This window comes from Sminthopsis crassicaudata, chromosome 1 (assembly GCF_048593235.1).
Source record: "Sminthopsis crassicaudata isolate SCR6 chromosome 1, ASM4859323v1, whole genome shotgun sequence".
In the NCBI taxonomy this organism is placed as follows: Eukaryota; Metazoa; Chordata; class Mammalia; order Dasyuromorphia; family Dasyuridae; genus Sminthopsis; species Sminthopsis crassicaudata.
The window spans coordinates 431681480-431709029 of NC_133617.1; the positions used below are offsets into that span (position 1 = coordinate 431681480).

Sequence of the window (27550 nt, forward strand, 5' to 3'; positions counted from 1 at the left end):
ATTATCCCTGGTGTCTATATACACAGTGCATTTAATTCTTTTCTAATTTTCTTAACATTTTACTATCCTGGCATGTTGATTTAAACATTAGGAGTCTAATTAGGAGTCTAAGTTAAATCAACTTAGAAAAATTAGCCAATCCTATTTTCCAAATGTTAAAGTAAGAAGATATTACCAAAGGTGAATGATTCTAATGCTTATTTGTATGTATGAAGCACTTGGCAGGAAGGAGCTGCAGGGAAGGAGTGGAAATGGGGGAGGATAAAGAGACAAAGAAGAAGCATTTTGGGCCCCTAAGGCATTTATTTTGGTGGAAGCAATTAAGCTTCCAGATTCTGCTATGAGGTCTGTTTGTGAGAACCCACTTTCAATTCCATTTCTTTTTACCCACATGATTAGGTGAATGAAAAAGAGGGCTTATGTGTATTAACACGTAGCCTATGTGGTGTAGTCATAAGTGTGGTCATATAACCCTAGACTTATTTAATTGTATCATCTGAACTTGTATAACTAAAATAATTAACAATCAGATTAGTCTAAATGTTACACCTATTCTCAAACCTTCTTCAGGTTAAAACCCAGAAAAAGAGCCACTTGGAATTTATTGATTGGCAAGAAAAAAGTTACCTGGATTCATAATGCAAATGTTCAGTTTCTAGTCTGCCTGTATAGTCTTTATTAGATAATTTTTGTAAATGTATTAAGAGAAAAAGAAATTCTGAACAATACAAATAAACTAACTTTGTTGCTTAGAAAAATTTAGCTAATTCCACTTATTTATTTATGGAAATAATTGACATTTCACACCCTTTATTTTAAAGTTATCTTTTATCTCCAATTTGCTCAGTATAGCTCAAATTAGAACAGGGATTTTTTTTTTTAAAGCTTCTTATTTTCAAAACATATGCATTAATAGTTTTTAACATTCACTTTTGTAAAACCTTGTATTCCAAAATTTTTTCTCCCTCCCTTCTCTCTAACTCCTACCTTGTATATCAGGTAATCGAATATATGTTAAACATTACATATTTCCACAATTATCATGCTGCACAAGAAAAATCAGATAAAAAAGAAAAAAAAAAAAAAGAAAACAAAATACAAGCAAACAACAAAATGAAAGAAATTCAGTCACACTCAGTCCCCATAGTCCTCTTAGTGCAGATGACTCTTTCCATCACAAGACCATTGGAACTGGCCTGAATCACCTTGTTGTTGAAAAGAGCCATGTTGATTAGAATTGATCATCATATCTTGTTGCTATGTACATTGTTTTCTTGGTTCTACTCACTTCACTTAGCATCAATTCATGTAGGTTTCTCTGGTCTTTCTGATCATTTCTTATATAACAATAATAGTCCATAACATTCATATGTCAAAATTTATTTAGCCATTCTCCACCTGATGGGCATCCACTCAGTTTCCATTCCTTGCCACTATAAAAAGGGGCAATGTGGGTCCTTTTTCCATTTTTTATTTCTTTGGGGGTATAGGCTAGTTGAATACAGGATAGAAATACTGCAGGATCAAAGATTATGCACGGTTTGATAGCCCTTTGGGCATAGTTCCAGAATGGATCAGTTCACAAGTTCGCCAACAATGTCTTAGTGTCCCAGTTTTCCCACATACCCTTCAACATTAATCATTATCTTTTCTTATCATTTTAGCCAATCTGAGAAGTGTGTAGCAGTACCTAAGACATTTGTCTGATTAATAGTGATTTAGAGCATTTTTCATAAGATTAGAAATTAATTTCTGAATTAATTTCATCTGAAAATTGTTTATATCCTTTGACCATTTATGTATTGAAGAATGGCTTTTATTCTTATTATTTTGAGTCAGTTTTCTATACATTTTAGAAATGAGACCTTTATCATAACCTCTGGATATAAAAATTTTTTTTTCCAATTTACTGCTTCCCTTCTAATCTTTTCTGCATTGATTTGATTTGTACAAAACTTTTTAACTTATTATAATCAAAATTATCCATTTTGTACTTTATAATGTACTTTAGTTCTAATTTGGCTACATATTCCTTCCTTCTCCACACATCTGAGTAGACTATTCTTTGTTGTTCTAATTTGTTTATAGTATCTATTACTTTTTATATCCAATTCTTGAATCCATTTTGACCTTATCTTGGTATAGGGTAGAGCATGGATTCTTAATTTTTTTTTTAATGTGTCAGAGTCTTCTTTGGCATTTGGGTGAAGCCTATGGACCTGTTTTCAGAAGAATATTTTTTAAAAAACTAATTATGTATAAATACAGTTATAAAACATATTTGACAAAAACTTTTAGGTTCCAAATTAAATGTTTCTGAACTAGAGGAACTGAAAAATAGCTTGTAAAATAAACGACCTAAACCTTCTTTATTCTTTAATATGTCCTGAGTTTAAAACCTTTTAAATAAAACCTTCATTTGCAGTGAAGCTAGCAAAATTTATAGTTACTGTTCCAAAGAAAGCAGGAGATTCCTTCTTAGATTCTATAAAAGAGATTATTATACATCACCTTATCTTGGACTGGATCAGACCATAAAATAGGGTTGATTGTGCCAGTTTTCTTGATAAGGATATGTCTGTGTTTGGCAGGAAAGTCCACAATATGGAATCTAATGGTCTTCTTTATTGATATGAAATATCTAGCTCCATTTGTCAGAGCCCCTTTTCTTTGGCTCTTCACCAAACCAGTTGTGGTCATGTTCTCATAATTTCATTATGGGTGTGGTAAGGGGAGAATGTTTTAAAGCACTTGTGGAAAGAATTGGGAATGATAATTTTTCAGTTTTGAGAAGATGATTGACACATATAATATGGATTTGTTTTGGAGGAGGGAATGCATCTTTTAGTAAGAAACTTCCCAATAAATTATTCAGAATTCATCCTGCTTCTGTTTGAACACAATTTTCTCTCTCTTTCACCCTCACATAAATTTGTGTGTATTATTCAAATATGTAAATTGTAGAATTTTTTTATTCCTAATTATGAATGATGAGAAATGGATGAAAGGTAACCAGAGATAGAATTATTACAGTTTTTCAAAAGATACTTAGAGATTATTAATTCTATTTCCCTGAAAAGTGTTTTATTTCACAAATAGTAAGCAGATTAAAGTGTACATTATCCTTGTAAAGTGGATAAATTATTGCAATTTAAAAATAATGAAGTGGAGTTATTAGAAATCCAGGAATTTTATTTTATTTTTTAAATTAATTTTATAATTATACATTTTTTGACAGTATATATGCATGATTAATTTTTTTATAACATTATTCCTTGTATTCATTTTTCCAGATTTTCCCCTCTCTCCCTCTATTCCTTCCCCTAGATGACAAGCAATCTCATACATTTTACATGTGTTACAGTATAACCTAGATATAATATATGTGTGTAAATCCAATTTTCTTGTTGCACGTTAAGTATTGGATTCCGAAGGTATAAGTAACCTGGGTAAATAGATATTAGTGCTAATATTTTACATTCAATTCCCAGTGTTCCTTCTCTGGGTATAGTTGTTTCTGTCCATCATTGATCAGCTGGAAGTGAGTTGGATCTTCTTTATGTTGAAGATATCCACTTCCATCAGAATACATCCTCATACAGTATCGTTGTTGAAGTATATAATAATCTTCTGGTTCTGCTCGTTTCACTCAGCATCAGTTCATGCAAGTCTCTCCAAGCCTTTCTGAATTCATCCTGCTGGTCATTTCTTACAGAGCAATAATATTCCATAGCCTTCATATACCATAATTTACCCAACCATTCTCCAATTGATGGACATCCATTCATCTTCCAGTTTCTAGCTACTATGAAAAGAGCTGCTACAAACATTTTGGCACACAAGTCCCTTTCTCCTCTTTAGTATTTCTTTGGGATATAAGCCCAGTAGCAGCACTGCTGGGTCAAAGGGTATGCACAGTTTGATAACTTTTGGGGCATAGTTCCAAATTGCTCTCCAAAAATGGCCAGATTCTTTCACAACTCCACCAACAATGTATTAGTGTCCCAATTTTCCCACATCCCCTCCAACATTCATCATTATTTATTCCTGTCATCTTAGCCAATCTGACAGGTGTGTAGTGATATCTCAGAGTTGTCTTAATTTGCATTTCTCTTATTAGTAGTGATTTGGAAGACTCTTTCATATTAGTGGATATAGTTTCGATTTCATAATCTGAGAATTGTCTGTTCATATCCTTTGATCATTTATCAATTGGAGAATGGTTTGGAAATCCAGGAATTTTATTTCTGAGTTGTTAGGTTTATAATTAGAACATGAGTTTCTTACTCTTCTCCCCAGCCCACCCTACCCAGTCCTTTATTCAGTAATCTAGAACTAGACTGTCTTTTTCCACCAACAGTCATCTTGACACAGAGATTTGGACTTCCTATATCTTTTTAAGCTGTATAGAAATGAATTCAGTCTTTGAGTTAATGTAAAGCTGGCAATCATTGTCATGGATGCTAATCCAAAGCAGTTGTTGGTAGCATACAACTTCTCTATGCTATATACACCATTTTCTTTCTCCCTCCTTTTCTCATTTGTGTCTGGTTAGGTCTGTTGATTAAAGCATTGCAAATGAATCCAAAGACACGTTTCAGTCCCATGTGGGGCAGTAAGTTTTTCTTGTTCTGTGGCCACATACTAGGATTCTAATTCTGACCATCTGTATTACAGATGTGTGCTGTTGATCACCAGAGAGACCTTGCTATATAAATAAATTTTTAAAAAAATACTTTTTTAAACATCTGAATTATTGTTCCTTCAAATGATATAGATCTTAATTCATATATTCCTGCCCATTCTCTATGACTCTTGACCGTATCCTCCTTTAAGTTCTCTCCATTCTCACTGCTTGATAAAGCAAATGGTCTTCAGATGGAGCCCTAATCCTTTTCTGAGTTCCTGTACCTCATCTCCAAGTGTCTATTGATATCTCCATTTTGATGTCTTCTAGATGTCTTTGGCTCATTTTGTTTGAAATAGAATGTATTATCCCAGATTATGAATCATCCTTCACTTGTCAATTTCACTTACTTTCATTTTCAGTCATTTGACAAGTGTTGTTGATTATGGTTTCTTTTCTCTTGCTTCTGTTCTCTTCTCGTTCTCTTCTCTTGCTTCTGCTCTTTTTTGTTTTTTTGTTTTTTTGTTTTTTTTTCTATTCCCTTAGATCTATTCAGGCCCATATCAATTCTTTATTTGAGTTTTAAAATAACACCCTGATAGTTGTTCATTCTCTAATAATTGTTTATTCTCTAGTTTCTTGTAGTTTATGCTCCATTTTCCACACATTTGTGCCAGATTGATACAACTTATACAAATTCAGATGATACAGTTAAATGGATAGGTGATGGATAGGGAAATTGATCACTTAAGGTGGAAAATTAGGATATGGATAGTGTGGAGGAGTTTGACATTCAATATGTCATTTGAATTTGTTGTATAGTGTGATACGAAGTTAATGGAAAAGTGATTTAGTTGAAGAATGGAGAGAGTTTGAAAACAGCAGTATTCTGACACATCATTATTTGTTCTGCTATTCTTCCCCAATTGATGGACATTTCCTTATTTTTTCAGTTTAGACAAGGTTTTCTACAATAAAGGATAATACATCCTATTCTTGGAAAGCTCTAAGAAGTAATTGGTCTTTGTTGGTCAGAAAGCCTCCTGGGAACAGGTGGCTCTAATAGTTCAATTTTGGGTCAGGGCAAAGTAGCCTTAGGAATTCCACATAAATATGACGTCAGAAAGAGGCCTATCTATGTGCTTGTTAGTTTCTAAATTGGAAGACTCTTCAGGGATAGGGGAGAAGTCAAGTTAGCCAGAGAAATTTATCCTGATAATGCCTTCTAATGAAATTTACATGTCCTCTTGAATTTAAACCACTGGTCATGTCAAGAGAATCTATTACACAGTTCTGGTTTCTGGTTTTGATATTGCAGTGCAATGTGAAAATGATAAGAAAGTGTGTATAGAGATGCTAATAAAGTAGTGGTGAAGCTTCATTGCACCATCCACAATACACTATCCATAAATAATGATTTATTTCTTAAAATTGAATTTGTGATTTCATTGGCAAAATTCCCACCACAAATGCAGAACTACACTTATTCTGCCACTTATTATCTTACAGAATCACTTATGTAGCACTGAAAGATTGTGATTTACCCAGGATCACACAGTCTTGGAAGTTGGTCCTCTAACTTTTGGAGTTGATTCATAATCCCCAATCTCATTGACTCTAAGATATATCCATTTTATCATGCCTCTTGTATCAATTAGAATATGTAAATATATTAAACAAGTTCAGCCATTCATATGGTTATAAAAATAGAGTAGAAATCTATTACAAGAGGATTTATTATAACATGAATTTTGATATATATCATAAGTCAACCCCACTGTGATTAACAAAGGTCAAATTAAAGTTTCCTGAAATACATTGACTACATTCAAGAAAAATCTTGTAATATGTAGTCAGTTGTTGATCCTATCCCCACCCTCCATTCCCATACCACCACTCTTTTTCCCTTTGGTCTTGCAAAGTCTTTATCTTGATGTCAAAAGTAGATATATGTGAAACTGATGGATTGTAATCTATTCATAGTGATGGCCCATATGCCATATGTAAAATGCAGCAATAGAATTTGAATTGGAATTATATAGAATTATGGATGTTCATATCACTTTGCTCATTAGACACTACTAATGTTAATTGCAGAAATCATCTGGTAAATGCATTAAGTGGCCTGGAGTATTGTTTTCCCCTCAGAGACATATAGATCAATCAGCTAATCAGTAGGTATTTATTAAGTGCTTGCTATGTGTTAGACTCTATGCTAGTCTCTGGGGAGTCAAAGACAAAAATAGTAGATAAAGACAGACTGTTTCTGCTAGATACTCTTAGATAGGCAAAGCCTTTCTCTGGGGAAATTCCAATGATATTTGATTATAAAAAGATAGTTTGGAAAGTGTTTATCAGAGTTTCAATCCTAACAAAGAAAAGAGAGCAGTTGTTTGTCAAAAAAGGGAGACAGTGTGGTTGAAAGAGTTTGATTTTATGTTAAAGAACGAGATGCACTGATTTTCCTTATTTCGATAGATTAGGCTTTCTGGAGGAAGAAAGCTTGAACATAATTTAAAATTAGGTGGAGGGGAGACATAAGTGACAATATGAAAGAATGTGAATAGTTGAGTCAAGTAGAAAGGTTTGTAATAGAGGTCTGAAAGCTTTGGAATGAAACTGATAGGAAGAGAAATAGATCACTTAATGTGGACAATTAGGATATGGATGATTTGGAAGAAATTGAAATTCAATGTGTCATTTGAATTTGATACATAGATGATAAGAAGCTAATGGAGAAGTACTTTAGTTGAGGAAGAATGAAGAGAGCAAAAAGGGTGTTTTTTTTATCTTTGTAGCTCATGAACATTATATTTTTCATCTGAATAAATAAATGTCTTAGGCACAAAATATGAATTAGTGTTGATTTGAAATTAATTTAAAAGTTTTTTGAAGTTTTCCAGGAAACTAGACAATTTTCAAACATTAAATTGTTAGGACATTGATTTGTTTGATCAGGAAAGAAACCACTAGTTAGTTAATAAACTGGGAATGAGGAAAGAAAAGGGCACGCAAAGTAGTCTTCAAAATACCCAATGAAAAATTTTAAAATATACTTAAGCTTTTAAATGAATCCATTAAACATCATTTATGTACTAAAAAAACAATAGTTGATAAAATCCTTTTGCCTTCTTTCTTTTTTTTTTTTCCCTGAGGCTGGGATTAAGTGACATGTCCAGGGTCACATAGCTAGGAAGTGTCAAGTGTCCGAGACCAGATTTGAACTCCAGTCCTCCTGAATTCAAGGCTGGTGCTCTATCCACTGCGCCACCTAGCTGCCCCCTCCTTTTGCCTTCTTAAAATCAGACCCTGTTTACAGCTAAAGAAATCAGTATCTGGATTTATAATTTTATTCTTTACATACATGTGAACTATATTACCTGAGTTAGTTACTATTGAACATTACCATTAACCGTGGGAATAATTGCATTTGCTTGCCAATGTTAGTGTAAGTATTTATAAAATTCATACTGGTTACATCAGAAATGCTTCTGTGGATTCTTCATCAAATAAAATGAATTTTATTCTCTTTAAGAAATAGAGATGGTAATCATGGAGCGAAGCAAACTAACCGAATTAGCCATTTCTGTAGTGACAGAACAGAATACAACGGATGAAGAGAAGAGTGCCGCTGCCTCTGGGACTGAGAACACACAGTGGAACAGGTGGGTTCTCCCACACGAGGATCCTGCTTCCAAATTTTGTTTCCTTGCTCAGTGTTTGAAGACATGCTCCTCCTGTGCTTGACCACCAAATAATCATTAGGTTTTGACTAGTGTAATGAATTCTAGTTACATGTTGTGCTTTTTTACTTCTGACGAAACTTGCCTGGAAAAGGAAATGTTTGTTTCCCCTGATGCACTTTGATTTTGGAGCCAATCCTAAAGAGCACGAATTCATCCTGTGAATCAGCCAGCTCTTGGCACTATTGTATCAATTTGGAGAAATGCCTTATTTGATTTGGATATGAATCCATTTGTAGTCATTCATCCTCTTAGATGTGCCTCACTATCTTTCCTGGTTCCCACTATATGTATGTGGCCTAATTGACCATAATTTATTTATTTTTTTATTAATTTATTTATAATTTAGTTGACTGATTAGTACTATAGAGGTCATCTCAATGAGAGAGGATACATGATTACTCTGGAGAGATCAAGTGAACTTGAATTTTCCTGTACAAGTGGAATTTTTTTTTTTTTTTTAGAATGCAAAATAGTATTTCTCTCCCAGTAATATCTTATGATACAGAATAAGGCATAAGATTGATTCCAGTTCAGTGTTTAGTTAGTAAAATATCCAGAGGGTCTTATTACAGAATGATTTCACTGTTATAGTGGAACCTGAGGACAGTGTAAAGAAATTAGTACCTTTATATACATGCATGATGGGTCTTATGTACATATCCAGTAGGAAATGTACTATCTCCTGAGAAAAAAGTATTCCTGACCTATCTATGAATTTGAATTAAGTGTTTAAGTGTTACTGACTTTTGCTCTTTTCATTTTCTTCAACTTATATCTTTGTTCTGCAAAAGTCTCTGTTATTTACCAGAATTAATTAATTTTTATGAGTTGAACAAGGGATACATTTCTAGGCTGTTAACTATAAAGCATATATGGTTGAACAAAACACAGCTCTCAATTGCTGCAACCTGCGAATGCCTTTTGTAATTTTGTTTAGTATTTTTGAGCAGCCTAATAGATGCTATGTGGGCATATGTATTAATTTAAAAACTGATGATGACTGCCTTTCTTAGAGCTCTTATGGAACTAAGTTGATGACATTATTGGTGAGTTTCTTACAATTTTACGTAATTGCCACATGCAGTAATTGACATCTTATCACTTAACTGATGGAAATAATACAAGATTTGTAAAATATTTTTCTTAAAAAAGATACATAGGAATAATGGAGTCAGAGTCCTAAACTTCTGCTTCTAATTTAGTGTTCATGGGAAGTAATAATTTTTAATATTATATTTTAATATTATAAATAGTAGCTCTTCTTAGATTCTAGTTTGATGCTTCATAGCTGTGTGTAGATGATACCTCTGAAAGGCTGTTCTGGTGGAGTGAAAGGTTTAGATTTGCTCAGTTTAAAAGATTATATAGTGCCCCAATGGACAGCCTGATTTTTTGTTGCCTAATGACATATCCGTAGAATTTAGTTTAGAAAGGCTTATCAGGAAGTTAGCTGTCTGTTGTTTTTGTTTTGTTTTTGTTTTTTTAGAAATTCATGAAGACCATAGACCATCTGCTGTGACTTAGGAGGGATTTAGTATTCATCAGTGAGGAAAATACCTGTCCTGATGAAATTTTGAATCCTTGACATATGTATTTTACTTGTGAATGTTGGTTAGATGTAGTTGGAATAGTACTTCCATAATCTTTACTTCAATTACATTATGGATTAAGTAGTCCTTTTTAGACTGGTTTGAGAACCTAACCACTCAGTAATATTATATATTCTCAAAAAAATTTTAAGTTACCAAATAATTAGTAAACACACATTTGCTGAAAAAGCCCCTTTTATTAGTTGGAGATTTTTTTTATTGGTTTAAGAATTAATGAATTAATTAACTGGTAAATCATTAAAGATCAGAGTCATGGTAACTAAAGATGTGCATAGAAATTAGGAACTATTGAATAAGAGAATATATTTTGACTTAAAATGTAGGTATAAGTGCTATTTTCTGTCTAGAAATTAGTCTTGCATCCAAGAATCAACGAACATGATTTGAATGCCTAATATGTGTTGGGCCCTGTGCCTAAATATTGGAAATACAGACAAAAATGCAATAATTCCTGCTTTCAAGGGGCTCACATTCTGTTGAGAAGAAAATATGCATATAAATAAGTCTACTCAGAATATACAAGAGAACTTTGGCAGAGAGAGCACCTGGAAGTGGGAGATCAGAAAAGATTTTTTCTAGAATCTAGTGAACTGATAGTCTTGAAGAAAACAAGGGATTAGAAGTAGAGAAGGAGTGCATTCTAAGAAAAGGGCAAAGTATGCTAAGGCATAGAAATGGGAGATGGAGTGTTGTGTAAGAGTCATATTAATAAAACCAGTTTAACTAGACTATATGAGTGTGGAAAAAGAAATAATGTATTAATAAGGATGAAAAGATAGATTGAAGCTAAGAAGTGGGAGCCCTAAATGCCAAGAGTGTTTATTTCATCTTAAAGGCAGTAAGGATTCACTGGAGTTTTCGTTTTGTTTGTTAGTTTATTTTTTGAGGGATGCTTACTGCTTATTTTGCTTACTATAGATCCTAGTAAATTTACCTTGACATGGTCTTTAGACTTCTTTCAAAGGTTACTATTGCAATGGATTATTTTGTGTTTTTAAAATAATTTTTTTAAAATAAATTTTTATTGATGTTTTTTGTTTTGTATCACTTGCTGTGTCCATCATATTTTCTGTCTTAGAGAGTAGTATAGTAGTATCTTATAATAATAATTTAAAAAAATCAAGCAGGATGGGGATAACTTAATAAACATTGGGATTATGGGGAGAAGGGCATTGTATGTAGTGTTCTATCCAGAATGGAGAGATCTTTTTGCATCTCTTCTTTGGGTCCAAAGTTTGGTCATTATAATTTCACATCAATCTCTTTAACATCTGTAAGTTTATTGAGAAAGGGGGGATACTATATGGTCAGACTTGTACTTTAGTATAATCATTTGGATAATTGGATTATAGAAGTAAGAGATGTGAAAGAAAAAAATCAAGTAAGAATTTATTGCAATAATATAGGTTGATGAACGTCTGTACTAATGTGGTTGCTGTGTGTAGACATTATGGGACAATTGTGAGAAATTTTATGAAGATAAGAGCAAAATTTGATTACCAAATATATATTTGGAAGAAGCAAAGCAAATAATAATGCCAGTAGAAAACATAGGTTACTAGAAGGATGGTGGTACCTTCAGCTAAAACAGGGAAATTAGAAGAAGGGTTGATTTGATGAAGTGAGAGAAATAATCTGTTTTGAATATGTTGAGTTTGAATTCTGTGGGACATTTTGGTTTGAATTGTCTATAAAACAGTTGATAATTTAGTAAGGGAACTCAGGAGAGATATTAGGACTAGATATATAGATCTGATGTTCATCTGAATTTAGATGATAATTAAGCCCATGGAAACTGAGACTACAATATGAGAGAGTGTAGAGAGAGAAAAGAACCTTATGTTATATCATAGTAAGGGGGCAGGATAGAGATGGAGAAACAGTAAAGGAAATTGGAAAGAAAAAGTCTGACAGCAAGAGAACCAAGAGAGAGAAATGTTAGAGAAGAAAGAGTAGGAAGAGAAAGTGTTCATAGGCACGAAATTCTGCGAAAATATCAATACAGAAGAGGATTTAGAAAAGAAAATTGAATTTATCAATTAAGAGATCTTACTTAATAGTAAGATCAGAAGCTATATTGTAAAGAATTGAAAAGTGAGTAAGAGGAGAGGAAGTATAGACATCTAAATTAGTAGGCAGATTTGTTTTTCTTAAAGAGGTGTGTGTGTGTGTGTGTGTGTGTGTGTGTGTGTGTGTGTGTGTCAGAGAGAGAGGTTTAGTAAGAGCTTTTTAAAGATTGGACATACTTGTAGAAAGCAGGAAAGGAACAAGTAGTAGAGAGAGTGAAGATTACTGAGGAAATAGAAGTGATGATGGGAAAAATCTGCAGAAGATGGATTAGGATGGGATCAGTGTACATGTAAAGAGGTTAGGCTTGCCAAGAAAAAGAGGCACTTGTGTATTAGATATTAGAATAAAGAAGTAATGTTGTCAAGGGTTTTGAGATATAGAGTTGAAGGCCTCTTAATTTTTCTTCTCACCTGAGAGACTAGGATAGCTGATGCTGTGAGTCTTGAGGAAAGAAGCAGAAGTTTGGAGTAACTTTTTTCTTGTAATAGCCTACTCTGTGATAAGTGAATAGAGAATCATTTAGGGAAGAATTGTTGCTGTGAGTGCACAATTAAGATTAGTCACTATAGTTTTGTGACATTCTCCTGCATTATTTACCATCACATGAAAATTATTATGGGAGTCATGAAAGAGTTGAGGTTTGATAAAGTTTGAATGTCACTAAGATAAATGAATAAGTGATTCAACAATAGAGTACAATACAGTTTAAGCTGGCTAACTGTAGTGTTGAGATTGAGAATGAAGTAAGTGAAGTCAGATTAGCTGAGGTGGAAGAACAAACTAATGGGAAGTAGGAGGTTCAGGTGAAAACTAAGAATATGTTTAAAAGGGAGAGGTGAAAATAGAGAAGTTTATTATTGGAAAAAGGGATTTTAGAGTTTTTGAATATGCAAATGGAATATTTGTGGGTGATGAGATCAAGGGTATGGCTATCTTTCTGTGTAGTTGAGGTGAAATGGAAAAGTTAGTTTTGAACTGAGGATTTTGAGGAACTGAAAGGTTTAGAATGATTGGCAAAATATCAGCACAAAGTTTCTTAGTAGAAAGGCAGGAGTTAGGGTGGAAAGTAATACTGTAATGGAGTTAGTCAATCAACAAGCATTTATTCAGTGCTTACCATGTGCCAGGCTTTGTACAATGTGCCAGAGGTAGAAAGAAAAAGCAACAACTTCTTGACTCCAAAAAGTTTATATTCTTTTGAGACAATATATTTAAAATAGTACAAATAAGACAAATATAGAATAAATAGAAAGTGACATTAGAGAGGAAAGTATTAACATCTTTGGAGACCAGGAAAGGCCTACATGTGATACTTTGGTTGAGTCTTGAAGGAAACCAGAGCTTCTAAGAGGCACAGATGACAAGAGAGAGCATTGTAGGCATGAATATCAGGTAAAGAAATGGGATGTAGAATGTACTGTTTGAGGAACAGCAAGAAGGCTAGTATTGCTAGGGTAGAGAGAGAGTAAAGCATAAGATTAGAAAGCTAGGAAGGAACTAAGTTACAAAGAATTTTAAATGCCATGTAGAGAAGTTTATATTTAATCCTGGGGTAATAGACAACTACTGGAATTTGTTGAGCTGGGAATGATATAGTTGCACCTCAGCTTTAAGAAAATAATGCTCTGGAGTTAGTAAATAATAATCTCCAGAATCTGGATTTGGTGACAATTTGGATAGAATGAACTTCAGAGGAAGTGAAGTTGCTGATTAAAACACTTATTATGTGTCAAGCACGCTGGTAAGTTCTGGAGATATAAAGAAAGGTTCTTGGAAAATAAGCATACTTCTTATAGGAACTGTTCTTATCCCCTTTCCAACATTACAGAAAATGCCACAACTTGTCCTCTGTTGACATGGCATAAGAACTTTTGAGATCACTTCAAAAAGGCATTGGATTTCTGAAATCAATTGATAATTCATCAGGTGTTAACCTCTATCATAATTCTCTCATAGGCCTTTCCTTGATATGGTATATAATGCACTGGACAGTCCTGAAGATGATTATCATGCTCTTTTTGTGCTCTGTCTTCTATATGCCATGTCTCATAATAAAGGTAAGATTTAAAATTATCCTAATGATAATTAGGGATATTTTCAAATATTGTATTTCTCCATTTTTCAAAGAAATAAAAGATACTTTAATTAAGGGATTTCTTTTATAATTAACATTATTATAACAATATTTAGGGATGAGTTAGCAAGCACAATTCCTGTAAGGCCTCCAATTGTAAACAGGAAAATGAAACCTAAGGCTCATAGTATTGCAGGGGATCATTTAATATTTCCTCCGTGGAGGGTGGCTAGTCAGCTAAAAACTTTACAATTCACAGAGAATTGACTGAATCATTGAAAGGCTGAGTGATTTGTACAGCTAGAATACATTAGAAACAATACTTTTTGACTCCATATCCAATATACCATGCTGCCTCTTAACTGAGTTCATATGGTATTTTATTGTTTTTCTAGTATTTTTCTATAAAACTAAGTTTATGGTAGTTTTAATGTGTTTTCCAAGCATTTGTGGTAAAATCAATTGATTTTGTAATTTTGGTCTTTGTAATTAATTTATATTTCTGATGTCTATAAAGAGTATGTATATAGGATGTGAAACTGACAATTCTGTCTTTCAGAAAATCAGTATTTCTATTTTGATACAATACTGTCAAAGTCTAGAACCTTGTATGATTAGAGTGGTTCCTGTTTTTTAAATGTGATTAGCATTCTTTCATTCATTGCATAGAGGTTAGAAAGAGAATCTCAAAGCCATAGAAAACTGACTAAGGGCAAATCACTTAATCTGTTGGAGCTCCAAGTAACTCATAAGTTTTAAGTTTCAGACTAGATATGAAGCTGTCTTGTTAGAGGGATTTTCCTATGCTAGTGCTATTATAGGTCCAATTCATGTGGGAAAGGGGATTTTGTCCATTTGAGGATTCCTCTGCAGTTTATCAAATGGAAATATATTAAATAGTTGTGCCAGAAATGTCTGTTCTTTAGAAATGGATATGGATGGAATATCAGATGATACAAAGTTGAGAGAAACTCTTAACACATTGTTAGAGTCAAGATGTAAAAAGATCTTGATAAACCAGAATGTTGAGCTGACACTAAGATGATATTTTTAAACAAACTTACAGTTGAGTTTAAAAAATAACTTCTCTAATACAATATGGAGGAGACATGACTGGAGCAAGGTTTTCATGACTCTTAAGTTCAATATAAGTGAGTTGTTTGATTTAGCAGACACAACCTAGAAACATTTTCATACACAAAGTAGAATACAAAAGAGGATTGTTTATTAAACCATGGATTTTCTATACTCCTTGCTATTTTAAAAACTATATAATGAATTCAATATGTTGCTTTCAAGTGAACCATTTGCCCATACTTTCTTCTTTTCAAAATGACTTATTTTTAGTGAAACCATTTTGCTTCCTTACAAGATTATTTTAATAAGAACTCCTAGAATTTTTTCTAGAAATAAAATCAAAATTTGCTGGTTTCAATCCTTGCAAATTCCAGCTATTCAGTTGGGACATTTGCCCTTCTCTAAGCTTGTATCTCTTTTCTTTCAAACATCTTTCACAGGAAGTGCCTCTGGAATGACATTTTTCAATCCTTTTTGTATCCTTGAATAAAGATTGTCTTCACTTGATGACTCAGCTAATTTATGGCTGCTAGAGATCTTGGTTCCCTATTTTTCTTTAATATCAACTTTTGTTAGCCTTGGTAATTTTTTTATTTCCAATCATTGACATCACCAGAAACAAAATAAGATTTCTTAAAATAACAAAATAAAAACAGTGATGCTTTCTCTTACTGTCAACCTATCTATCCTGAATAGTGATAGGAAAATAATCTGCTGTAGTCCTTGAGATTGGTCATCTCATTATTTGAAAAGCATTATTTTGAGATCTAGGTAAGAGAGAAAACTTGGGCAAGATAATTTGTACCCTTAAGAAACTTATTATCTATAGAAAACTCATTTGCATAAATAGATATAACCAAAAAATATTATATGAGTGCTACAAAGAAAGTGTTAGATTAGATCTGAGAAGTAGGATAGCATATTAGAAGGAATGCTAAATACAAAAAAAAAAAAAAAAAAACACAAAAAACAACCTAGCCACATTGCCTTAGGCAAGTCACTTCACTTTCAGAATTGGTGAGTGGTTATATCACCATAACATTTTGTATGACTTCTTTGTTGTAGTCTGTATGTAAGTCATATCAGCTATGTATGTCATATGTAAGTCATGTCCTTAGTAACTTTTCTTTTCTCTGACTAACATTTTGGCTTTAAAAAAATTTAGTTGAATATTTATGGATGATAAATCCCATCAATGTACTCATCAGTTAAAAACTTTTTGCAACAAAAAGAAACATTTGACAGTACAGATATAAATAAGAAAAAAAGTCATATTGTTTCATTCTTTACTTTCCTGCTAATAATTTACTTGAAACATTGTTTTCTTTGAGAAAGCTTTGTGTTAATGTTACTGGAATAGAATTATACACAAAAGGACACAACACAGCATCTCATTTGTAGAATTTGTTGTTTGCTTCTGCTTTTTTCCACTCTTAGAATAGGACTTTGGTTAGGTGTTTTTCTTTGAAGCGCCAGAAGGTCATTTCTGTTTCATTTTCTGGATTTTTATTCTAGATTTTTACCACTGTCACAGCTCTCTTAATGAGATGGTCTCTCATTCAGATGGATTTTTCATCATGAGACAATTTAAACATAAAAGCAATGATAATAAAAACTGAATGTTAGCTTAGGACTTCCAGTAAATAACAGTAGATTAAAGGCTACATCAAAATGAATATACAGCAGTGAAAAGGGTTAGATGGAATAAAAGAGCTTTGCCAGTTATGATTCAGTAGGGTGACATAATGAATTCTGATTCATGACTGTAATAGAAAATTTGTCCTTCCATTCCTTTATGGAGTCTCCTAAAATCAGTGTCTGGTAGCAGAAACCTTTTCTACATAAACCAATCTGGTGGTCTTCAGAGCTATTACATTTCTATTTTAAAGCAACCTCCCACCCAATCCCTTCCCCCTTTCCCCCCAATACCACATATAAGCACACTTTGTGAGAGATTCTATCTAAGAGAAAATAAAATAAAGGAAATGTGGCTAGTATAGATATATAGCAAGAATAGAAGCTGTTTTTCTGTATTTTTTTGTATTTAACATTTCTTCTTTCTATTATGTTATCCTACTTCTAGGACCTCATCCAGCACTTGTAGCACTCCTATATTTATCATTTTTTTTTTGTTATAGCTATTTATGGAAATAATGTGTTTTTCTATACATAATAAGCTTCTTGAAGGTGATATTACTGGGAAAAGGTGAGAGGAAGGGGAAAAGTAGACAGCTGCCAAAATAAAGTAAAACTTTGGTTTTTCAGAAATGTTGAAAAACTATTAAGAGTACAAATTATACACAATATTTCAGAATGGGAAGAAAAGTTTAGTCCAAACATATCTCATGTAGGAATTTCCTCTATAGTATTCCTGATAGCTGGTTATCTATTTTTTGTTTAAATACTTCCAATATTTTGGTTGTATTATTTTTGCAAGTTCTGTTATTATTTCACTAATAATAATTTCTCTCATTTATATATTGCTTTAAGGTTTGCAAAGCCTAATATACTTTAATATTATCACAACAATCCTTTGAAGTAGATAGTATTATCTTCATTTTCCAGATAAGGAATCAAGTTTGGAAATTTAGGTAAAAGACTTGCCAAGATCACATAGCTGGTACATGTATGATGCCATGCTGTTTCCTCTTATTACTGCCCAAGGCATTCTTTCTAGTTATGAACAATTCATAATAAAACACAGTATAGATTAGATTCTGAAGAAGCTATTTCTTTGTTTCTTTTTTTTTTTTTTTTTTTTGCTGAATTTTCTTAACATTTATTTATTTATTTTGCAAGAATTTTATGCATAGGTAATTTTTCAGCATTGACGATTGCAAAACCTTTTGTTCCAACTTTTCCCCTCCTTCCCCCTACCCCTTCCCCCAGGTTGACTAATCCATGTTAAATATGTTAAATATAAGTTATAATACAATGTATGTAATACATGTCCAAACAGTTATTTTGCTGTACAAAAAGAATTGGACTTTGAAACAGTATACTATTAGCCTGTGAAGGAAATCAAAAATGTAAGCGGACAAAAATAGAGGGATTGGGAATTCTCTGTAGTGGTTCATAGTCAACTCCCAGAGTTCTTTTGCTGGGTGTAGCTGGTTCAGTTCATTACTGCTTTATTGGAACTGATTTGGTTCATCTCATTGTTGAAGAGGGCCACATCCATCAGAATTGATCATCGTATAGTATTGTTGTTGAAGTATATAATGATCTCCTGGTCCTGCTCATTTCACCCAGCATCAGTTCATGTAAGTCTCTCTAGGCCTTTCTGAAATCATCCTGCTGGTTATTTCTTACAGAACAATAATATTCCATAATATTCATATACCACAATTTATTCAGCCATTCTCCAATTTATGAGCATCCACGTAGTTCCAGTTTCAGGCCACTACAAAAAGGGCTGTCACAAACAGTTTTGCACACACAGGTCCTTTTCCCTTCTTTAAAATCTTTTTGGGATATAAGCCTAGTAGTAATGCTGCTGGATCAAAGGGTATGTACATTTTGATAACTCTTTGAGCATAGTACCAAATTGCTGGATGTATTTACAATTCCACCAACAATATATTAGTGTTCCAATTTTCCCACATCCCCTCCAACATTCTGCATTATCTTTCCCTCTCATTCTAGCCAATCTGACAGGTGTGTAGTGGTATCTCAGAGTTGTCTTAATTTGCATTTCTCTGATTAATAATGACTTGGAACATCTTTTCATATGGCTAGAAATAGTTTCAATTTCTTCTTCTGAGAATTGTCTGTTCATATCCTTTGATCATTTATCAATTGGAGAATGGCTTGATTTCTTGTAAATTAGAGTCTCAGTCCATTTTCATAAAATTTGAGGCCCACCCCAACAGTTCTGCCTCTAGAGTCACTCTTGTGGGAGGAAATCCAAGAATAAGAAAGTGTGTTTAATTACTGAGATTGGCTGATTAGGAATCTTCCCACAAAGTAACACTGCCTTCAGTTTTTTTAAATACGTCTCTTTCATCATGATATTGGTGGTAACAGATTGGGATAAAGCAAAACACATACTAACTTATTTTTTCAGGTCAGAATCTGAGAGATATAGGTATAGAGGGAAAGACTTGCCATGCCATATGTTTGGAAGATTTCAAAAATCATACTTTCTTCCTAACCCCTTCTAACTCTTTCCCCTCTCATTCACTTAGCTATCCTCTTCTCTTCTGTCCCAGTCCGGGTCATAGGAAGCAAGATTATATCTCCAGAATTTGTTATCAAACATTTATTAAGTACCTGTTGTGTATTCAGCACTGATATCAACTTCAAAATTGAAAGATATTGCCCTGCAGAAAAGCAACTGTCCCCATCTTTCTCTACTTGAAAATCACTAGTCTTCTTCATTTTAGAGGATATAAAAGAATTAAGACATTGTTTCTACTATTCAGAATTAGAGAAACACGTAGTATGGCATGGAATTATTTATTGGAAATATTCAGCTATCTTATCAAAGAATCAGTTTATAGTTAGGGGGAACAATAGAATTTTAAACATTTTAAAGTCTTTTTGACTTCTGAATGTATATATAAAATTAAGGAAGGGAGAAAGTATGACTTGGAGATGTCTTTTCCTTCTCTTTTTTTTCCCTTGAGTATTTGACTGTCTTAGGCTTTTTGCATATGTAAAACCTTTCCTAATTGCTGTTTCTAAAATATATTTTAAGCTTTTGTCAAGTATGAAAGATTTCACTCCACTTAAAATATATTTCTTTTCATTTAAATGTAAATAATATTACAGCCATTTGACATTTTGAGAATTGTGGTTCCCATTCAATATTTACCATATATCTGTGAACCAAATTTCACTAAATTCACAAAAATTCATAAAAGCTAACATAAAAAGTCATTTGAATATGCTTCCATTTTAAACTTTTGGATATCCTTTAAAAGTCTGTGAAATAGATGAAGATCTGTAAATTATTTTTAAAAGGATATCATGATGGAAGTGGATATCTTCAACATAAAGAAGATCCAACTCACTTCCAGTTGATCAATGATGGACAGAAATAACTACACCTAGAGAAGGAACACTGGGAAGTGAATGTAAATTGTTAGCACTACTGTCTATCTACCCAGGTTACTTATACCTTCGGAAGCTAATACTTAATGTGCAACAAGAAAATGGTATTTACACACATATATTGTATCTAGGTTATATTGTAACACATGTAAAATGTATGGGATTACCTGTCATTGGGGGGAGGGAGTGGAGGGAGGGAGGGGATAATTTGGAAAAATGAATACAGGGGATAATATCACAATAAATAAATAATTAATAAAATAAAATGATATCATGAAACAGAAGGACAGAATAAATGTCAATAAGTAGTTGTTAGAGCTTTTGAATTAATATTTTTATTTTCCTCTTCCTATCCCTTCATTTTTAAATTTTATCTGTCTTGAGTTGGGACTCTTCATTACAGAATATCAGATAGTATATCAGATTCAGGAAATTCGAATAACTACTGAAAGTAAAGTGTTTTGTTACTCTGAGAATAGACCTCTATATGTTTCTTCTTAGTGTCAAAAAAAAAAAAATGAGGACAAGAAGAAAGAGAAATATTGAATATATATATAAGTCAGTGGAGAAATTTACCTAAATTTTTGTCTTTCGCTGTTTTATGACCTGCCACTGAATTCCAGAGCAAAGCAGCAATCTGTGTTTAGTCTACCCTCTTCTTTAAAGTCATTAGATTTGTTTAAAGGACCATAATGTTAGGTGATGAGTTTAGGAATAAGGTGCTGTTTTCTTTTCCAAAAATTATTTACTCTTTCAAAGAGAAAAAAGAGTATATTGTTGCTGAAATATCTAGTTAACAATAAAAATTGCAATCAAAATGATTTTTTAGGTTTTTTTTTTTCCCCCGAATAAAATACAACTATGTAATGTTCTGTTGTCTCTAAATTGCGATCGTTCTCTGGGAGGTTTCTTGGGGAGGCTCTGGAGCCAACCTTAGTTATAGTTCCTGTTCAATAATCCTAAAATGTAGCCAGGAGTTAAAGTCCAGATCCTATATTGTGTCCTTCAAAGTCTTGAATCTTTTCCTGTTAGAATGTCTCCAGCCAGCTTCAATCTCTAGCTCTCTCTGAATCCAAAGCCTCCAGCTAGCACGAAGGTAGATGTGGGAATGAATCAAACTTTGCCTCCAAGAGTGTAGGATTGTCGGTTTCCCAGAAGTCAATCCTAGATGTGAATCTCCTAGAAGTCCATGAGCAGGCTTTTCCTTTAGACTTGTGAATCTGCTGGACTTGCGAATCCACTAAATCCTGGCTCTCTGAATCTCCTCCAGCTTCCCTGAAGTTCTCCCCTTGACTGACCCCAGACTCACAGACAGTGGGCTTATGGGTACTCCCTGGGCTTGTGGAAGCTCCTTAAAAGTATGCTCTCTTAAAGGTGTGAAGTCTGATGTGTGAACCAATGAGTGAGCTCCTTTAAAGGTGTAAACTCAGTGTATAGGTACCTTGTAAGTTATAAGTACCTAACACAAAGGAAACAAAATCGGTACTTTTCCATTGTAGTATGAATAATGTTTTGTATTTTAAAAAAGATGTACTCTAGATAAGATGAATTTTCATTAAAATGGAGTTTTTAAAGAATAGGCTTTTATTGTTGTATATGGACAGGAGTTATTAAAAATATTTAGAAGGTATGTGTCAAAAATGTCATCTCCTTGGAATTATTTAACAACTTAAGTTCACTTTTGGAAGAAATTTAATAAAATAAGATATTGTTATGGTTTATTATGTTAACGTGTATATTGCTTTTACTTAGAATTCAGACAATAAGTTGTCCAATTCAATTTTCAGCTCTTTTGTCAAGTTTCTTAGGAAACATCATCTAGATTTCAAAGGACAATATTTCAGGTATTCCAAGCAGTGACATTTCTCTTTTGTTCTACCCTTTCCCCTCCAGTTTTAAGATTTAAATAGCTATTTATTTAAGTATTTCATTGGCACAGAGACAATGAATTTTTAGAGTTGTTTGTTTTTCCAATATGTGTGCTTTTCCTGTCCTCCAAATTATCTGAAATATATGTCAAAAGTTTGTTGAAATTGCATATTTCTAATAATGAACATATGAGCCTTTGTGAAATGATATCTACATTGGTGGAAAATTTAGTTACAATATAGTTTTCCTTGTTATCTATTGGTTTCTCTTTCTTAGGTGAGCAAATCTTCTGATAAAAATTTTTTTTTCATGTTTTATATTGTTTGTTTTCATTTTAGGAATTGATCCAGAGAAGTTAGATAGAATTCAGCTTCCAGTGCAGACTGAAGTCGAGAAGACCTTCTATAACCACTTACTTGCTGAAAGACTTATCCGGATAATGAACTATGCTGCTCAGCCTGGTAAGTGCATCTTAAATATTATTTTTCAATTTCTTTTTTCAATTTTTTTTCAATTTCTTTTTTATTTTTCAAAACACATGCAAAGATACTTTTCAACATTCACCCTTCCAAACCTTATGTTCCAAATTTTTCTCCTTCCTTTCCCTTCACTCTCCCCTCCCAACTTCCCCTTGGCTAGGGGATTGGCAGGTAAGCCAATCTTCTAAACATGTTTACACATTTATCATGCTATACAAGAAAAATTAGAATAAAAGGGGGAAAAAATGAGAAAAAAAAAACCAAGCAAGCAAACTGATAAAAAGGGTGAAATTACTATTGTGATCCACATTCAGTTCCCATAGTTCTCTGTGGATGCAGATGGCTCTCTCTATCACAAGACTTGGAATTGGCCTGAGTCACTTCATTGTTGGAGTCCAGTCCATCACAGTTGATCATCACATAATCTTGTTGCTGCAGTGTATATAATGTTATCTTGGTTCTACTTACTTCACTTAGTATCAGTTCATATAAGTCTCTCCAGACCTTTGTGAAATCATCCTGCTGATCATGTTTAGTAGAACAGTAATATTTGGACAAGTCACTTAACCTTTTCAGTACTTACTTACCTAATCTGGAATATCTAAATTCTTCCTGCACTTTTATCTGAGGGTAACTCATTTTACAAAGTTGTAAAAGTCAAATGAGAAAATGAATGTGAAAGCACTTACTGTAAAATGTTACTGATATGAAGTATACCCCTAATTATTTAGTAAAATGTTTCCAGATGGCTTTTGTCTACTGTTATCACCATGACCTGGGTCTTTTTTGGTGATGAATTTTTTTCCCTTACTATAATAAGTAAGAATAATCATTTAGTGGTGGGTTCTTAGTGTTTTTAAACCAACCAAAATGCTTCACAAAAGTTATGTGTAGATTGGGTCAGAGAAATTAAAAAAGTACAAATGAAGTATAAGTCATTATGAAGGCTTAGAAAAGTGATTCACAATTGGGGATGTGGTAATCCAACACACAAAAAAATATTGTATATACATGATGGTGATAGCTGGAAAAAGAGTTAAAGAGTGGAGTTTGGAACTTTTAGAGCAAAAGAAAATAGAAAACAGGAAACCTTAGGGAAATTTAGGCTGAGATGAGAAGCTGTAGAATAAACTCACTCAAAAAGTAAGTAAGTAGGAATAATGATACATTGATACTATTACACAGTGGGTAATGAAAGAAAACTAAAAGGAAAGAAAAGTCTTATTTGTGTTACTCTTTATTTTATTTCCCTTACAACAGCTTGCATGTATTAAGCATTCAGTGCATACTTGTGGAATGAACAAGTAGAAAGCTGGAAGTAGATTATGAGCCATCAGAAAAGGCTAATTCAGACCTAAGACTATTGCAAGAAAAGTTTCAAACAAAAAGTGAGGAGTACCTTGGCCCGGGATTTTGATTCTCTAGGGTCAAAATGGACTGACTTTACTGGTTTCATTTTATATGATGTAGGAAGAAAAAAAATGTAGTTGAACTAGTAAGGAATGATTCTTGAGAATCATTTCTCCATAGAAAAAGAGATAATAAATGGAATGAAATGGAGAATAAGACACTAGGTAATATTTTAAACCAAGTCGAGATAACTGAGTAACTGCTTCCCTCTAATCACTTCTGGTTATCGCTTCTACAAAATTTTTGTGTATTTGTGTAATTTAAAATAGCTGATGACTTGTACTATGCTATAGTATATCAAACTGTAATCAAACATGTATCAAACTGTAATGGGGAAATGCTTAACAAAATGAATAAAAATACAATACAACATAGATAATGATAACCTGTAGTTTCTTAAGTTAATATGCAGCTTACAGGGATATTTTCTATTTGAGCTTAACCCCACTAGTACATTTTATGCTGAAGAGAAATTAAAATGGAAAGACCATGAATCCCAAGAGCTTGGTTGATTGGGGAAAAAAAATTCCCTTTTATCAGAAGAAAGTTACCTTGTCAGTAAAAGCAGTTGAACTTTTTGCCAGGAAGTTCCATTTGTTGGCTCCCCAGAGGGCACATTTCATCAGATTTGCCCTTTCTTCTTGCTTAGTAGTCCAATTGTAAATGTCCTGCAATAGGATAATATTCTCTCTCTTCTATTATCTCAATGAATGAGGTTAGCACAATGGACTGTTATGTGGCAACATTCAGTGAGGCAGAATAGAGCAATAACAAAAGAGCAGGGCTTTAAGCCTTGGCTTTGGCTTTGGCATTAACCTATTTCTTTAATCCTAGACAAGTCATTACTTTTATGAGTTTCAATTTCTTCATCTGTAAAAATGAGGAAGATGGACTAGTTTGTCTCTCAAGTCTCTTGAAAACTACAAAATTCTGTGATTTTTATGACTGACTCCTAACTCGATTTTCTATGTTATAATTGACCTATTTATAGTTTCATAAGGATAATGTCAGATTATTTTTATCTGGACACATTACCTCACCCAAATTAAATCTCACCTACCATTTCTCACATTCAGAAAATCTTGTAGAACTTTCTTTCAGTTATTCATGTTGACATTTGATTTTTTGGAAGATCTTCAAACTGTAAATTTGTACAGTTTCACTGAGTACTCTCTCTTCTAATTAATATGCAAAAATATTAAATAATTGGATCACCAAGGGAGACCTCATTGCTTACAATTATATAATTAATGATAATTTTAAAATTGTGAATGGAAAATAATGTCTAATCAATTATAATAGTGGCAACACAGACGATTATAGTGGTTTTTAGGCATATCATATCCAATTTATTCCAATCATAGTTATTTTCCATTTTCATGTTTGATTTGTAATGTCCTTGAAGATTTATACCTCATAGTCACAGTCGATAAATTGTGATTTATAGATCTAATATTTATTAGTGGAAAGGGAGCTCAGGCTCTGAGAGGGATAGGACTATTTCTCTTAGTGCCCCAGATCAATCAACACATACTTATTAAATTCTTATTATGGACCAGATCTTATTGTAAGCATTAAAGATACAAATAAAGGCAGAACTACAATCCTTATCCTCAAGAAGTTTGAAATCTAAGGGGAGACAAACATGTTAATCATTTGGTATAGATATAAGATACATCCAGAGAAGGTGGCAAATGATCTTGGTAAGCTGGGAAAAGGTTTCTTGTGGAAGGTGGGAGTTAAAGTCTTTAAGTAAGTCAGAGAAACTAAGAAATGAAGGTAAAGAGGGAGAGTATTCCAGGCATTGGTTCAACTGGTATCAAAGGCACAGAGAAAGCAGAATAAATATTATGTGTGAGAAACACTAATATGATTGGATCATTGCATGGAAAGGGAGGAAAAAATGTATAAAAAAGGAAAAGATAGGAATGAAGCAAGTTATGAAGGACATTAAGGAAGTATTAAGGAAATGCAAGAGGAGTATTTATTTCAGAAATAATGAGCCACTGGAATTAGGTGTGGAAGTGTAGAGGAGAACTTAACTTTGTTTTTTATTTTTAATATTTTCCCCAGTTACATTCTAAATAAAAAATTTTGAGTTCTAGATTCTCTCCTTTATCTCCTCACATAATTAAGAAACCATGTGAAGTTATGCAAAACATTTCGCTTAAAGTCAAGTTGTTAAAGAACTATATATATAGATCTCCCATCCTAATGAAAAGAACCCCTCAAGGAAAATTAAGTTAAAAAGAAAGAGAGAGAGAATGTTTCAGTCTGTATTCAGACACAATCAATTCTTTCTTTGGGTATGAAAAGAATTTTTCATCATAAGTCCTTCAGAGTAGTTGTGGATGATTGTCCTACTGAGAATAGCAAAGTCATTTACAGCTGGTCATCCCAGAGCATTGCTATCACTTTGTATACAATACATCTCACTTTGCTTAAGTTCATAGAAGACTTTTCAGGTGGTGGTGGTTGTTATTGTTATAGTTGTTGTTTTTGAGAGCATCCTGCTCATCATTTCCCACAGAACAATAATATCTCATCACAAACAAACAATTTATTGAGCCATTCTCCAATTGATGGGGCATCCCCTCAATTTCCAATAATTTTGCCCTGGGAAGAGAGCTGATATGAATATTATTTGTACATATAGGTAACTTTCTTTTTGACTCAGTTCCCTTTATATTTGAGAAATGAGGCCTTATCAAAGAAACTTGCTTCAAAATTCTTTTTACAATTGCTATTGGTAATTTTATTCCCTCCCATTTATTCTCTCCTTTCACTCTGTCCCTCCTCCATAGTATTTTGATATGGATCATTCCCTTCCCTGATATGCCCTCTTTTTCATATTCCATTCCCCTCCTATTTTTCTGTAGGGTATGATAGATTTCTATACCCATATTGAGTATGTATATAATTTCCTCTTTGTAACTCTATGCTTTTTAAAAATGGAGGATGACTCCAAGGTTGTGGACCTGTGTGACTGGGAGGATGCTGATGCTCTTGATGGTAAAAGGAAAGCTATGAGGATGATAGAGTTCCGGAGTTCTGATTTAGATAGACATAGTGAATTTGAGATGCCTTTGGAATGTTTGAAGTCAGATATCCAAAAAAGCAGTAAATGATGTGAAAGTAGAATGCAAGAAGAAAATTAGGACTGATCATATAATGTGGAAATCTTCTGCATAGAGAGGAAAATTGAATTTAGAGGAATAGGAGATAGTATAGAAGGAGAAAAGAGAAGGCCTAAGCCACAATTTTGGGGGAATGGGGAAAGGATCTTTCAGGCTTTACCTTTTGCCTATTACTTCTAGAAAATTATTAGAGAAACCCAAATCAAATTAAATGGTACTTAGGAATTACCTACTAATTTAAAATTATCATTTGTATACATTCAAATCAGGTATAGTTAGTTCTGTCTGAGAATTCATTTGCAGATTATATATTATTATAGCATTAACTATTAAATTGCTAATGGATACATGAACAATATAATTGTTTAAGATACTTAGAGGTATTTAGGATTTGGC

The 27550-nt window shown here is 33.0% G+C and overlaps 1 protein-coding gene across 4 annotated transcripts in view; it reads left to right on the forward strand.

The window, feature by feature from the left end:
* Nucleotides 1-27550, forward strand: part of CLEC16A (C-type lectin domain containing 16A) — a 210556-nt gene that overhangs the window by 45608 nt on the left and 137398 nt on the right. For all 4 annotated transcript variants that reach the window (XM_074280551.1, XM_074280550.1, XM_074280552.1 and 1 more), the window contains 3 exons: nt 8163-8292; nt 14010-14110; nt 22467-22589. In XM_074280551.1, coding sequence (XP_074136652.1) covers nt 8163-8292; nt 14010-14110; nt 22467-22589 — 354 coding nt within the window. The remainder of the gene's footprint in view (nt 1-8162; nt 8293-14009; nt 14111-22466; nt 22590-27550) is intronic.